This window comes from Mercenaria mercenaria, chromosome 2, assembly GCF_021730395.1.
Source record: "Mercenaria mercenaria strain notata chromosome 2, MADL_Memer_1, whole genome shotgun sequence".
In the NCBI taxonomy this organism is placed as follows: domain Eukaryota; kingdom Metazoa; phylum Mollusca; class Bivalvia; order Venerida; family Veneridae; genus Mercenaria; species Mercenaria mercenaria.
In genome coordinates, this window is record NC_069362.1 from 105,893,228 (window position 1) to 105,910,403 (window position 17,176).

The 17,176-nt window shown below is 37.0% G+C and overlaps 1 protein-coding gene across 1 annotated transcript; it reads right to left on the reverse strand.

Moving 5' to 3' along the window:
* Window positions 1–264: 264 nt before the first annotated feature.
* Window positions 265–10,748, reverse strand: LOC123564814 (transcription factor kayak-like). Its single transcript, XM_053537435.1, has 3 exons — window positions 10,000–10,748; window positions 9,794–9,901; window positions 265–629 (listed from the first exon to the last, which is right to left on the reverse strand). Exons 1-3 carry the CDS (start codon window positions 10,366–10,368, stop codon window positions 378–380), a joined length of 729 nt encoding a protein of 242 aa, XP_053393410.1. The 5' UTR covers window positions 10,369–10,748; the 3' UTR covers window positions 265–377.
* Window positions 10,749–17,176: the final 6,428 nt, after the last annotated feature.

Genomic DNA, 17,176 nt, shown 5'->3' on the forward strand with positions numbered 1-17,176 from the left:
GATAAAATAATTTTCATGAAACCCCCTTATGCCTACGTTTTGTATTTATCCTTAGCAGACCTTGTACAACGAGGCACAGCCTTTATATTTCACTGGTCATTTACTGAAATACATATTTAATGGTTTTCCCGGGCAAAATTCTTTTGTTTCTCAACTCTATCATCGGTATCAAGGAATAACTCACTGGATCCTTTCACAACATGAGGCAATTAGTTTTGACTGTTGTTCAACAGGTATCACCGGAATATGTTACATCACAAGAGATCAAGTATGAACATATACAATTGTTTAAAGTAAGCAGCTATTAACAGATAACTAGATTCTAGAGGGACAATGCAGATTTTAACGAACATGAAACAACAGTTTTTCCACATTTATCAGGAAGTTGAAGATTCAATGCAACTTGTTGTAGAGTTGAAGTCAAGTTTTGTGTTCTGTTGTGTAACTGTTGGTTGCGTGCTTGTACCCGCGCCATTCCTCCTTGTACGCAGTCTTGCAGTTGATGACGTCATGTCCTGCTTTGTGCATCGATGATTTGTCAGTTTTGAACTTAGTAAATGTTTTATCTTTTGTAGAAATTTCACATCTTTAGACAATTTATCATTTTCTCTCTCAAGGTCTTCCACTTCCTACAAAATAACAAAAAATATGTTAGAATCTATCCTGGTGGTGAAAATTATTTCACAGGACAATTCATATCATTGGCAGTTAATATGATTGATCTAAATTTATGAAACGTATTTCGCTTATTTCTTATGCAAGGTGATCCTTTGGAAGAATACAATACAAATAAGCAAAATAATAACAGACAAAGTTTGATTGAGTCTGCTCATGAACTGTATTTAAAAGTGTAACACCTCTCACGCCCCCTAGCACCGGTGTAAGCGAAACAACAGGAAATCCGTTTGTTCATATTTGCAAAAATTGACACAATGTTATAAAATGATTAACTGCATGACTTCTGCTATAAATTGCTGGTCCATATGTTGAGCTATTGACCGGTCGACAGTTCAACACTAAATTTTGCTGGGCTAACGTCAAAACAGAAAGAAAGAAATAATATGAAAATTTGCTTCTGATGTCATTTAATAAAACTTACTGAATGGCTTGTCGACCAACAGCCAAATCTATTCCCCGGCGTCCGAGCTATTCATTAAGTGTTTCATTACATGATATCAGAAATCAATTTTCAGGTTTTAACTTTAGCCTAGCAACATTTATTGTTGAACCACAGATCGGTCAATAGCATAAACTTATATAAAGGAGCCATGTAATCATAAAGTATATTTTCATCCAACAATAAATAATCTCTCACATATAGTGTATTTATCACAAGTTTTAAGAAGGTCAAGGCTTGAGAGGACAGTTCATTATCTGAATCACATTTATAAGTAGAAGAATATGAAATGCAGGGATAATGTTTGCCTTTGCAGATTTTATTTGTGGCTTTAGTGGGCGTTTTGAACTTCTTTATGGTCACATTTAGTATTTTAAAACGTCTAAAACTTGAAGCGCGGCTACTGATTCTTATCTCAACGATGTCTTATATTTTCGAAGTTTCTTTCTGGCTTACGGGTCATCAACGATAATTATTAATATAAGCCAGTGTGGAGCGTTTGCAGTGGCAGCACATACTGTAAAACAATATAATGCCTCGGCTCGGCAAGATCAACCAGTCATGATATTCTATGAGATTTATTTTCCTAGGTTTTGACTGTGTATGGGGGGTAAATATTTTTTTAATATAATGGTTACTGAGCACTTGTTACTTGACCAAGAAAATAAACAATGAAGTTTATTAAATCATAAATCTTACATTTTACATACTATGTAAAAAATAACTTTTCATTACCCAGGTAATTTTAAGTTGTACAACTGGGGAAAATGGTTTGAATTCTACCAAGAAATTAAATATTATTTTCTAGGAAAATCGGACTTTCTTTTTTTTATGAATCTGTAAAGGTTTGCAACAATTTTAATAGCTTTGAAATTTGAAATTTGTAGTGGTAATAATGATGTTTAAAATCAGCAAGTACATAATAAATTACGGTCTGTTTATGGAAAGTTTATCTGAGTAGAAGTACCTACACGATATGAATGATTGTTAAATTGTTTACTTTTGTTGGTAAGCGAAAAACTTATGTGCATGAAGTGATTTTCCTTATATGGTTGTTCTAGGAATAACACCTGTTACGAAACCATTTGATATACTTCCTACGTTGTACTGTAAAAGCATATATTTTCGCTGGGTCAAAATTTCGCATATTTGAAATTTTGTGTATGTTCGCGAGGTTTAATATTCGCAAAATTTTAAAAATGGAGTCATTCTTGAATTTGAAGTATACTGAATATTTACGCGAGGATTAATTTTCGCGAGATGTAAAGCCTCGCTATAATAGCGAAAATTAAACCCTCGCGAACACTTCTGCTTTTACAGTATGTGTATTTTAGTACCTCCAATGTTTTCAGCATTATTATGTTTTATGTTTATTTCAGTATTTCCTGTGTTACAAGTGTATTTTCCTGGGACAATGATATTGTTAGGCGATTCTTGATAAATGATTCAGCTAGTAAGTTGACTTCTGAGTACAAATACTATGACTGTAGTCGAGTGCTTATGGCGGTGGACCAATAGTTGTGTCTCTGAACAAACTTTCAACCTTACTAGTTATAACCATTAGCTCTAACTACCAAGCTAAACACAGAAAATCTTGGCTTACCAATGCATTTTTTTTTATTTCCATAACGCTGGTCAATTCCAAAACATCTAACTTTTAATTCTAGAATAAACATGCTTCTTGGCGGAAAACAATATATAACAGTCGCTTTTTTACGTGGCTAAAAAGAACAACAGAGATACCTAAGGAGTAGCAACATAACTGTACCGCAAGATTGTCCGCCTGTCCGCCCGTCATATTTAGTGTCCGGAGCATAACTCAATAACTATTCAAGGTGTTGACTTCAAACTTGCATAGGTAGGTGGGGATTATTAATTATTGGGTTTGTTACTGACCCTCTACGGAAATATGTAGGGTCAGTATGCTTTAAAGAGAGCTCTCTATAAAGCATACTGACCCTACATATTACCGTAGAGGGTCAGTAACAAACCCAATAATTGATTTGTTTAATCGACCGCTTAATTACTTCAGCAGTAATCTACATGAAATTTACAAAATTTCTTGTAATTACTTTTACTTTATCGTCATTTTAATATCGAAAATGCAAATTTTCGCCATTTTGAATTGCAATTCTCATGTAGTGTCACCCACTGACCACCTATAGAAATATAGAGGGCAACCACGTGACACTACTCAACCAATGAAAGGGCTAGAATCTGGTGGGAGGTAAAACAAAAGACGATATGCAGAGTGTATAAACCAGGTCGGTAGGTCAAAAGTAAATGTCACAAAAGGAACTCAGTTGTCAAATTTAACCCTCACATTTTGTGTACGGAGCATTAATTAATAACTATAGAAGGTATTGACTTCAAACTTGGCGTATAGGTAGGTAGCAGTGACACAATGTACAGAGCAAATTAACCAGCTGGTAGACACAAATGCAGGTCAAAGGTCAAATGAGTCCTTCATATTTCGTTCCCGGAGCCTAACTTAACAACACCATTGAAGGTACTGACTTCAACCTTGGCATATATATATAGATAGGTGGCAATTAGATGATGTGCAGTTTGCAGTAATCAGGGCTGTAGGTTAAAGGTCAAGGTCACAACAAAGCGAAATCTGTCCGTCATATTTTGTGTCCAGAGCATAACTTGATAACTATTCAAAATATTGACTTCAAACTCGGCATATAGATATAGGTAGGTGGCTATGAGACGATGTGCACAGCCCAAGAACTTGGTCCGTAGGTGAAGGGTCATGGTTACAAATTGAATTCAAATCTGTTCTTTGTATTTGTGTCTAGAGCACAACTTCAAAACTGTTCAAAGTATTGAGTTTATAATTGGGACAAAGGTGGGTGGTGATGAGGAGTGCAACAATCCACATTTCTTCCAACCCTATCACCCTCACCCCACCAATCACTTTTATGTTATTGTGCCTCAGTATTCCAGCGCATGCACCTGGTTAGGGTCGAAGGTCTAGGGTACAGCAAGGTCAAATCTGTACTTTATGTTTTGTGTCCAGAGCACAACTTCAAAACTATTTAAGGTATTGACTTTAAACAACGGAATAAAGGTTGCTGGAGATAAACACATTACTAACCCTACCGCCCTCCACCCTCCCCACGCCCACAACATTCACTATCAGTTTCTTGTCCCTTAGTATTCCGTCACCCTGCACCCCCAAACCCCCCCCCCCCCCCCGCCACCGCTATCACTTTATATCCCCACCCTCACCCAAAAATATCTTAAACTTTACTTCCTCCTCTGGATTGGCCCGCTTTACGGATCTATACTCTTGTATTATCTATATTTCAAAATTTCTTAAGCTATTTTTAATGCTGCAGTCATTTTTGTCCAAACTGTAATACAATAACTTATTTAAGAAACTACGACACTGAAATAAGACATCTAGATAATTACTATGACAGGGCCTTTGTATTTCACGGTGGTTGTTTTACGCATGAGAAGATTTGTGTACTAAAGTACCCCACTAACCCTGTTTACATGTCCCGGTATTTCGTCTTAGCAATTAGTACGTCTAAGTTGAATTTAGCGTAAGTGCCTTAAACACAGTTAAAGCTTCCTTAACAAGGGCAACTAACCGACCAAGACAATGAACATATTTTTATCTTTTTGACATGTTTTGAAAGTTGTATTATATGTTGATGTTGTTAGTCCCCTCATCATTGTCTCTTTCATCATCCTTTCTCCCTTGCACCCTCATAATGATGAAATGTAACACGTAAGTACAACGTATGTTATATCTTTCATCTACTGACTGAGCACAATGCCCCTTACTACTGACTGAGCTCAATGTCCCTTACTACTGACTGAGCTCAATGCCCCTTACTACTGACTGAGCTCAATGTCCATTACTACTGACTGAATTCAATGCCCCTTACTACTGACTGAGCTCAATGCCCCTTACTACTGACTGAGCTCAATGCCCCTTACTACTGACTGACCTCAATGCCCCTTACAGCTGACTGAGCTCAATGCCCCTTACTACTGACTGAGTTCAATGCTCCTTACTACTGACTGAACTCAATGCCCCTTACAGCTGACTGAGCTCAATGCCTCTGACTACTGACTGAGCTCAATGCCCCTTACTACTGACTGTGCTCACTGTGCTCAATGCTCCTTACTACTGACTAAGTTCAATGCTCCCTTACTACTGACTGAGTTCAATGCCCCTTACTACTGACTGTGCTCAATGCCCCTTACTACTGACTGTGCTCACTGTGCTCAATGCTCCTTACTACTGACTAAGTTCAATGCCCCTTACTACTGACTGAGTTCAATGCCCCTTACTACTGACTGTGCTCAATGCCTCTTACTACTGACTGAGTTCAATGCCCCTTACTACTGACTGAGTTCAATGCCCCTTACTACTGACTGAGCTCAATGTCCATTACTACTGACTGAGTTCAATGCCCCTTACTACTGACTGAGCTCAATGCCCATTACTACTGACTGAGCTCAATGCCCCTTACTACTGACTGAGCTCAATGCCCCTTACTACTGACTGAGCTCAATGCCCCTAACTACTGACTGTGCTCTATGCCCCTTACTACTGACTGAGTTCAATGCCCCTTACTACTGACTGAGTTCAATGTCCCTTACTACTACTGACTGAGTTCAATGCCCCTAGCTACTGACTGAGCTCAATGCCCCTTATTACTGACTGAGTTCAATGCCCCTTACTACTGACTGAGCTCAATGCCCCTTATTATTGACTGAGTTCAATGCCCCTAGCTACTGACTGAGCTCAATGCCCCTTATTACTGACTGAGTTCAATGCCCCTTACTACTGACTGAGCTCAATGCCCCTTATTATTGACTGAGTTCAATGTCCCTTACTACTGACTGAGCTCAATGCCCCTTACTACTGACTGAGCTCAATGCCTCTTACTACTGACTGAGCTCAATGCCCCTTACTACTGTTCAATGCCAGTTACTGCTGACTGAGCTCAATGTCCCTTACTACTGACTGAGCTCAATGCCCCTTACTACTGACTGAGCTCAATGCCCCTTACTACTGACTGAGCTCAATGGCTCTTTCTACTGACTGAGTTCAATGCCCCTTACTACTGACTGAGCTCAATGCCCGTACAGCTGACTGAGCTCAATGCCCCTTACCACTGACTGAGCTCAATGCCCCTTACTACTGACTGAGCTCAATGGCCCTAACTACTGACTGAGCTCAATGCCCGTTACTACTGACTGAGTTCAATGTCCCTTACTACTGACTGAGTTCAATGCCCGTTACTGCTGACTGAGTTCAATTCCCCTTACTACTGACTGAGCTCAATGTCCCTTACTACTGACTGAGCTCAATGCCCCTTACTACTGACTGAGTTCAATGTCCCTTACTACTGACTGAGTTCAATGCCCGTTACTGCTGACTGAGTTCAATGTCCCTTACTACTGACTGAGCTCAATTCCCCTTACTACTGACTGAGCTCAATGTCCCTTACTACTGACTGAGCTCTATGCCCGTTACTACTGACTGAGTTCAATGTCCCTTACTACTGACTGAGTTCAATGCCCGTTACTGCTGACTGAGTTCAATGTCCCTTACTACTGACTGAGCTCAATGCCCCTTACTACTGACTGAGTTCAATGTCCCTTACTACTGACTGAGTTCAATGCCCGTTACTGCTGACTGAGTTCAATTCCCCTTACTACTGACTGAGTTCAATTCCCCTTACTACTGACTGAGCTCAATGTCCCTTACTACTGACTGAACTCAATGTCCCTTACTACTGACTGAGTTTAATGTCCCTTACTACTGACTGAGCTCAATACTCCTTACTACTGACTGTGCTCAATGCCTCTTACTACTGACTGAGTTCAATGCCCCTTACTACTGACTGAGTTCAATTCCCCTTACTACTGACTGAGCTCAATGTCCCTTACTACTGACTGGGCTCAATGCCCCTTACTACTGACTGAACTCAATGTCCCTTACTACTGACTGAGTTCAATGTCCCTTACTACTGACTGAGCTCAATACCATTACTACTGACTGAGTTCAATCCCTAACTACTTGACTCACTCAATGCCCCTTACATGACTGGCTCAATGTCCCTAACTACTGACTGAGTTCAAATGCCGTTACTGTCGACTGCAGTTCAATGTCCCTACTACTGATCTGAGCTCAATGCCCCATTACTATGCCTTTACCTACTGACTGAGTTCAATGTCCTTAATACTGACGACGTTCAATAATGCCCGTTACTGCTGACTGATTCAAATTCCCCTTACACTGACGAGTTCAAATTCCCTATACTATGACTGGTCAATGTCCCTAATACTGATGAACACATGTCCCTATATAACTGACTGAGTTTAAATGTCCCTTTCTACTGACTGAGCAAAAACTCCTTACTACTGACGTGCTCATGCCTACTTACTACTGACGAGTTCAATGCCCCTTACTACTGACTGAGTTCAATGCCTTACTGCTGATGAGTTCAATTCACCTTAATACTGACTGAGCTCATGTCCCTTACTACTGACTGGGCTCAAAGCCCCTTACTACTGACTGAACTCAATGTCCTTACTACTGACTGATTCAATGTCCCTAATACTGACTGAGCTCAATACCCTTACTACTGACTGAGTTCAAGCCCCTTACTATGACTGAGCTCAATGACCCCTTACATACTGACTGAGACTAATGTCCCTAACTACGACTGAGTTCAATGCCACTTACTACTGACATGAGCTCAATGTCAAAATTACTACATGACTGAGTTCAATCTTTACCGTTACTACTGATGTAGTCAATGCCCTATACTACTGACTGATTCAATGTCCTTACTACAGACTGATTCAATGCCCGTTACTACTGCATTGAGTTCAATATTCCTTTCTTTTGACTGAGTTCAATGTCCCTTATACTGACTAGCTCAATGTCCCTACTTGTATTTTAAAAGTAATACCTTCTAAACCTTGCAAATTTCCTTAAGAACTTGTCCATCTTTCAATTTTGACAGTGCCATTTACTTTTAATGGGTGCTTATCAAAAATATCCGACGAATTGCGAAAAGTGCAGACCATGTTCAAGACTCACGGATGTGCACGATTTCAGACTGTAATTTGGCGCTTCATTGAGTCGCAAAGGCCAGAATCACTTGCTACTCAGTCAGAATTTGGGTTAAGGTCCTAGAATGTCCCTTACTACTGACTGAGTCTCAATAACCCCTTACACGATGAGTTCATGCCCCTACTACGACGACTCAATGCCCCTTACTACTAACTGAGCCAATGTCCCTAACTACTGACTGAGTTCAATGCCCCTTACTACTGACTGAGCTCAATGTCCCTTACTACTGACTGAGTTCAATGCCCGTTACTACTGACTGAGCTCAATGCCCCTAACTACTGACTGAGTTCAATGTCCCTTACTACAGACTGAGTTCAATGCTCGTTACTACTGACTGAGTTCAATATTCCTTTCTTCTGACTGAGTTCAATGCCCCTTACTACTGACTGAGCTCAATGTCCCTTACTTTGTATTTTAATAGTAATTACATTCTTAACCTTGCTAAATTTCCTTAATGAACTTGTCCATCTTTCAATTTTGACAGTGCCATTTACTTTTAAATGGGGTGCTTATCAAAAATATTCCGACTGAATTGCGAAAAGTGCAGACCATGTTCAGACTGCACGGATGTGCACGGATGTGCAGACTGATCTTGGTCTGCAGTGGTCGCAAAGGCAGAATCACTTGCTACCAGCAGAATAAGGGTTAAGGGGTCTAGAATTTGTACAAACGTCAAATATGAAATACTTAGTGAAAATATTTTCAAATTAATTTCAACCTTGACAACAAACAGAAGGGATGATCTGGGGCCTGTAAGATATAATTTCATAAGTTTCATCATTCGTTCTTTCCTAAAGTACCTTTTGATAGTGATGATTAAATGTACTGACCTTTACGGGTAAACATCTATAGAGTTCTGCGTATTTGCGATGATGAAAATATCTTATTTTTGTTCCCGTGTCGATCCTACTTTATAAAATGATTTCCATGAAGCACTTATTTCACCTAAGTTCTAATTTTATCGAAAGTAGTTTATGGTTTACAAACGCAATAACACTGCAAAAGTACATTCAGCCTAGATGCACTACTTTACCAGCGAATCGAAACTAGTGTATGTGTGTAGTTAAGCAGACGGTTATACATCAGTTTGATAATACGATGTTTCAATTAGGTGATAGATACCCAACTATTCGAAACTTTTAATCTCTCTCAAGTTTAAAGGGTTACACCTCATACATTGAAGAGAAGAAAACAACAACAACAACAAAAAACAATTTATGGAGAGAAGCAATAATGTTCATATATAACGTATATGTAATGCAATTATAAAAAAGAGAAACACATACATATAGACAAAAAAAAAAACGTACATGTAATCTGGAACGATTAATACGTATTAGACCTTCCTGATGTAATGTAATTATAAAAAAGAGAAACACGTATATATATATGAAAAAAATATATGATTATACTGATAAATCATGTATGAATCATGAATTAATCAAGAGTTAAACACCAAAATATATATGCATTTATTTCAATTTCATTTACTTCTTTATCACTATTTTGAAAACTGTTCATCTATATGACACAAATTTCGGACTTGTATTTTTAAAACAAACCTTTCGTAAATTATCCTCATGCATTTTTCTTTTAAAGCGACTTCTGTTGGCTGACACCCTATTACGATGTTTTCTTTTCTGTATTTTATCTCTTTCTTCCGGCGTTAGCTGTAAATAAAAAGATGCAAAATATTCATGAAAGTGGAACATTTTTTTTTAATTCAATAAATATATTTCCACGAATCGAGCGATAAATATTTACCTACCGGGTAAGATTTTGGCGCTTCGAATTGAACGCGTAATTCGCCAACTCCTTCAGACTTTCTTCTTGTTTGAATTTTTGCCTTTAATTCCTCCTTTAGACTGTTTGTTCTACTCGAACGAGTCTGCTCTGAAACAGACGGCTGGTCCGGGGTTTGAGCTTCCAGTGAACCCCGAGCGGCATCAATTGACCGTAAAGCATCTGCTAAATTAGTGTCGCTGGACGCCACGTTCATAACCTCACTAACTTCGAATGAATCATCATCATCATCCCATTGTACAGAACTATTTTGGGATACAGGCACTGAACTATCGAACGATACTGGCGATTCGTCTTGCAGAATTTGTAAAAATGACTCGCTGTAAAACGCCATCTTCTCAGTGGTTTACTCTATACTTCCAAACATGCTTTACCTTAATATCGTGTCTTGTCAATTTTCAATAATTTGATATTTTTGTGCGCCGATTTTTTTTCTAATTTAAAGTAATTTCATAAGTGTTACGAATTCCTTTGCCTATTTATGAACAGTGTCAAAATAGTTGCAAAATGAAGGCATTGTATTATATTTATATTTACAATCGCATTTTAGTCACTCTCGGTATGCAGCTTATTGTGCTATACTCCGCTCATTAATTAGAAAACGGGATTCCAAATTGTATGAATAAAATCACTTTATCCGATTTATTGTAACAACTTCTTCACTCGTTCATGAAAGTTGTATTATTTACGCATTAATATCATTCTTTTTTTTTTAAACAAAGGAAGTAGATTGTGTTCTAAGAAACATTTATTTTTTTAAGATTTTAGCTAAAAATAGATTGAGGGGAAACACCTAAATTACTCTTATATCTTCAGGTTTTATTAAACAAAACTAACTCAAGCATGAACTTCTATAATAGTATGATGTATAAGTTGCATATACGTAAATGTAAAATAATAGTATGATGTATAAGTTGCATATACGTAAATGTACGTAAATACGAATGAATTCAAAACGAAAGTACAATCGAAACGGAAAGCGTAAAGCTACGGTATACCTTTCGGGCCATTGGTTTCTCTCTAATAGACCTTAAAAACGAAGCATGAGATCACGATGACGAAGTATTACTGTCAACTCGTGTGTGGTGCATCACTTGCAACGATACGCCATGGGCAAGGTCACGACTGCCACGTGTCGTTATTTCACGCTTCGCGACACTATAACACGCTTCGCATATCGCTTTCGTTTGTTTGCGAAGCGTGGAAGAGATCACTACGGCGACGCCTATATCGCGAAATATTCATAATTTCTTGCTTCAACACTGTGACCTCGCGCTTCTCGAATCGGAAATTTAGCGCTTCGCCAACGTGATCTCTCACTTCTGGTTTTGCTTTCGCACGAAGCAGATTATGAATTCGAAACGCTATATCAAGATAGCAAAATGCAAGATCACGATGGTGAAGCGCTATATCGCGAAATATTTGTAATTCCATGCTTCACATCGTGACGCTTCGCCCATCGTCTCGCACATTGTAGTCATGCGAATGCAAGATCACAATGGCGAAGAATGAGGCCGAGAAAAAAATATTTCGGGATTTCGCGCTTCGTCACAGGGACTTTGCACTCCCCAATTGTGAGCTTGCGCCAGTATTAGATAGGAGTCAACGGCCTTAACAGAACACCGTATAAACCAGAGTGAACGAGACGGGTTACATTATTATACACTTCCTTTACTTTACATTAAATTTCTAGTTTTGCCTTCGCACGAAGCAGATTGTGATTGCGAAATGCGATATCACGATAGCAAAGTGCAAGATCACGATGGAGAAGCGCTAAATCGCGAAATATTTGTAATCTCATGCTTCAACATCGTGACCATGCGCTTCCCACTTCGCTCATTTTCTCGCACATTGTAGTCATGCGAAGGCAATATGAGAAATGCAAGATCACAATGGCGGAGAACGAGGCCAAGAAATAAAAAAAAATATTTCGGGATTTCGCGCTTCGTCACAGGGATCTTGCACTCCCCAATTGTTAGCTTGCGCTTCTCGCGCGGCCAGTATTAGATAGGAGTAACGGCCCTAACGGAACACCGTTTAAAGCAGAGTGAACGAGACGGGTTACATTAACGGTAGTTGCATTTTATACACTGCCTTTACTTTTAACTTTACATTAAATTTAGCCAGTCAAGCATCCAAGGTCGGTGTCGAATACTTAAAAACAACTGTTTGCATATCGCTGTCACCGTTTAAGTTTAATAGGATACAAATTTCACCGATTTTATGTCAGCGAAAAATAATCTGTTGGAAATTCATACGCTTATGAATATATTCTATTTGTATAAACTAGTACTAGTGCTGATATTGTCCTGTCCTTCTTGTCACTCCATTAAGTCCATTTGTAACAATAATGTAGAAAAATCCGTAAACTTAATCAATATATAAAACTTTTGCAAAATTTATTTCGGTAATTTGAAGGACTGAGGCATAAATGCTTTAATTAAACTATCTGACATGTCTAAATAACTTCGAAAACTATGACACAATTTTTAACAAAAACACAAATTTCTTTCTAAAACAGCTTCCTCTGAAGTAAGCGAATAACCTTGGTTCTTACTTAATACCTTATATGATGATAAAAAGTGAACCAAACACCGTCCCTACCGTTTCTTTCTGGTTGACTGATAACCGACCTTTTGTATAGTTGCTGACCCACACATGAGCTCTCACTTCTATTTTTGCCGAGTCCTGATAAATCATAATCAAAGACATCATCTGTAAGTATTGTTTCCTTTGTGGTCGACCCATTGACCTTGAACAGTGACAGTAATCAACTCCAGGAAATAAATAATTAACGAACAATATATGATTGTTAGCCTTCAAATTATATGTTTTCATATTTAGTATAACAAAATGGTTAAGCTATAGCCTGCTGGTGGCAAGTGATTTTGCCTTTGCGTCTGCAATGTTCGCTATTCAGTCAGTAAATTTGCAGTGAGCATACCGCTTTGAATAAGAAATGATATGGCCGAAACTGAATGATGGACCAATCCATTTTAGAAATTTAGCAGGGTTAAATCAATCATATGAAGCATACTCTCATGATTTGAAGAGCCCATGATTTTCATATGACACACACAATGGAATATTATACAGTTATTGACTTATGTTGAAGTCAATATGTGTTTTTACTGCGTCCTCGGTCAATATCATTTTACAGGTCCGTAAAACACATATTGACCGAAATATAAGTCTATAATTGTTATATTATGTGCCTTTCTCAAATGAACTCATTTGACTGGCCCATATTTCATACATTTAAAAAAAAGTGATATCACAAGAGTCATTATTACTTTTGCGGGTCAATATCGCTTTTTGCGGACCCGCGCGTGCATCCCTTTCGGCCAATCAAATGAGCGCATTTGAGGTGGGTATATAATATATGATGATAAACGAAGAATGAGTAATAATGATTTATCGTCACACTGTAGATGATAAACAAACATTAATAAACTATGTTTATGCTTAAGAAAACACATGCTGAAACTTGGGAAATTTGAATGATTTCATTCAGGTTCTTCGGATAATATTTATACTTGGCATTAAAAATATAAAAGTATATGTGAAAATCGTCATAAGTATATTTGTCAAAGCTCCTGTGGGATGATGATCTTCTTCAGTATTCAAAAAAAAAATGTCTGAGAAGCAAACGATATACCTTCAGACAAAACTGACGTCATTATTTACCCATATGCCCCTCACACGCACGTGTTTCTTCAAGCGACCCGCACACCGCTTTGTCCTCAAATTCTCCGAAAGATGTCAGAATCAATCTTATTCTCTTTTCGAACGATTGTTTATTTCAATAAGCCGATGTCAAAGAGCGACTTTTAAAACAAGTATGAAAATTTGAACAAATTTTGAGAGAACTATTTTTTACTAAAACATATGTGAAAAAAAAAAAGATTGTAAAGTGTTATACCTCTTGATTTATGTAAAAATATATCTTAAAGGTAAAATGATTTATCAGTAAAAAAGGTAAAATTGAGGTGATTCAATACGTTCTTGGTTATAAAAAGCACCCGCTAAATCTGTAAAAAACTGTCCATTGCTAAAGTCTCGCAGTACATAACAGATGTCAAAAAGAGTAGGGAAAAACGCTGTACTTTACGTATTATTTCAAATAATCGATGGACAAATAAACGTGATCCACGATTCTTTGTACATTTGATTTTTTTTCCACAGGTTATTGTTCTTTTTTTAATTATTTTGACTGCATCTTAAGACATACACCTTTAGAGAAAATATCGTCTGTTCACCCACTCACGTTCCTGAATGAATGTAACAAGTAATACTTGATAGTTAGATAATATACGCTGTGATTCTACGAACGAAATCAAAATCTATATCCTGTTTGCGACGAAATAAACATTATATCATCAGCAGCTGCATACCGCATAAATACCTTTTAAGCATCTGGTTTATACATTTATGTAATAGGCGTAACGACCTTTTAAGCAACTGGTTCACACATTTTAGTTACACACATAACTACATTTAATGCAACTGGTTCACACATTTTCCTGACACGCATAATTACCTTTAATGCAACTGGTTCAAACATTTATTATTTCCTGACACGCATAGCTAACTTCAAAGCACCTGGTTCACATTATTTCCCTAACAAGAATGAACTGGTTCACACATTTCCCTAACACGCATAACTACATTTAAAGCAACTGGTTCACAAATATCCTAATAGGCATACATACCTTTAAGCAACTGGTTCGGCTCACACATTTTCCTAAAAGGCATAACTACCTTTAAGCACCTCGTTCACATATTTAGTAACGCACGTAACTACCTTTAAACAGCTGGTCCTAAATTTTCCTAACAGGTTCACACATGTTTCGAACATATATAACTACTTTTAAAGCAACTGGTTCAGGCTATTTTAATAAATGTAAAATAATTTTATTTTTGTTCAAAAGTTTATTTTGTCAAAGAAGTATTTGTGTATAAAAGAATAGTCATTCGAACTTTTTAAAGATCATATCGACTGCAGCTCGCAATTTTTTTACTATTGTATTACACTTGTTTTCAATTATTTGGTCATATTGGACTATTGAATAAGGTAAAAAAAGGCCGCAGAATAAAAAAAAATGTTTTATATAGTGTATCATATTCTGTATAATACATAATATACCCGGCATATATCTGTAGCCTTATTTTGATAAAGTAGTTCTTACTGTTGCCCTCATTTGAGTGCGTGATTGTATATAATGTATTAGTTATATGAATATGTTTGTCTCATGTTTTTGTATATATTTACAAACAAAATGTAGAATGAAATAAGCTTTGAAACTTTGGTTATATCTCAATGTCGTTTAGTACATTATGTTATCAAATTGGGTACGAATAAAGATGTGGATATTTCAAAAGTATAAAGATAATTACAATGTTAGACTTTATCCGTCAAAAACACAGTTGCTATTTAGACGGATTGATTGCAAAGATATTCATTGTGTAACAAGCGGTAAAACAGACTCAACATGTTGTCAGAACAGAACAGAACAGAACAGAACATCTTGTTTATTCTCTCAATACATGTACATACATGCAAATATGAGGAATTTACAATAGACAATATGATCTATTACGAGGCTACCATATATAAACACATCAAAGTACAGTATATCAGTTATAAACAATTAATATTAAACACATGATATATGCACAATTCATATTAATAGAAATAATAATCTGTAAATATGGAGGAAAGATTACATTCTAATTTCTAGCAATTCGTAGGATAAACTTTACAAACTTACAAAGCTTCAAAAATTCCGATTTGTTGCTAGTACACATTAATTTTTCAAGTGTCAAGTGTTTTGTTCATAAACGCATTTTAAGTGATACCTTTCAAAATATAAATCTTATAAAATCTTATCAGCTCGCTTCATGCATACAAAATGTACAAAACTGAAACAAAAGAAATTTTCTCACATTTTGTTTGTGAAGTATAGTGATTGACAAGTGGATATTTGCATATCAAGTACAAAAACTGTTTCAAAATATGTTAGGAAGCGACAAAAAGAAAATCAGTGGGCAGGACAGGGTACCTTTCTGATATGTTAATAAACCATTTGGCCCGATAAAATAAAAATCAGTGAAAACATTTTTTAGCTTCTTTGAAATCAAAATTGTCAAAAATGACAGCTTTAAAATGTCCCAAAGAGGTGACATGAAATGCGTTTAAACAAGAATTGCCTTTTAGAAATATTGTCCTTGGCAGTGTAGTTGGAAAATAATGAAAACATGGCGAAAACGCCATGTTATTCGTAACACTATGTGTCTGAAACGGCTTATGTATTCCGCAAATTAACCATATACGGGATACCTCCTTTCGTTACGGCCATATCTTTCATGGAAAGTTGTACTTGGGATTAAATCATTCAAAGTGGTTCTTCTCTGCAGGTGAACATGTTACAATAAGAACATCTTGCACTAAAATGGCTGCGAAATGGCTGCAAGGGAAAATATTGTCACTAGAATCTCCTCTCTACCTGGCAAATTTACTGTTAATGTAACATGTAGTATGTACTAGTTACACGACCGTACACCATAGTACAGAACTCTTCAGCGGGATTTTCGTGTATTTATTACACATACTTATTACTGTTACGTTCATATACTAGTAGACATACCAATTACTTGCTAATTAAACTGATCGACGCATACCTTTAAAACAGTAAACAGTACCATTCAGGATGAGCACTTTGTGAGAGAGAGAGAGAGAGAGAGAGAGAGAGAGAGAGAGAGCAAATTGAAAACGTTCACCTAGTTAGCATGAATATTCGTATAGCTAACAGCCCCTTTCATACATTATATCAAGCAGTACGATTCACATAGCACAGGCCATTCGCTAAATACGGCTGCGCAAAAAAGATGGAATGTATCGTAACTTCACGTCCATTTAGAAAGTGAAAGTAGACATCTATATTTAACTCTTAACCTATATTTATCTTGGATCTCATAAAACATTTTTGTTCAAGGACATTCAAAGATCGTAACCACAATCATTGAAACGTTGACTGCCACACACAGATGCACGAATGATAAATGAATGGATTTATGGAAAACACAGATATAACAGACATATAAAGCCAGCAGTTCTAGGAATCTTGTAGCTTCTACAAGAG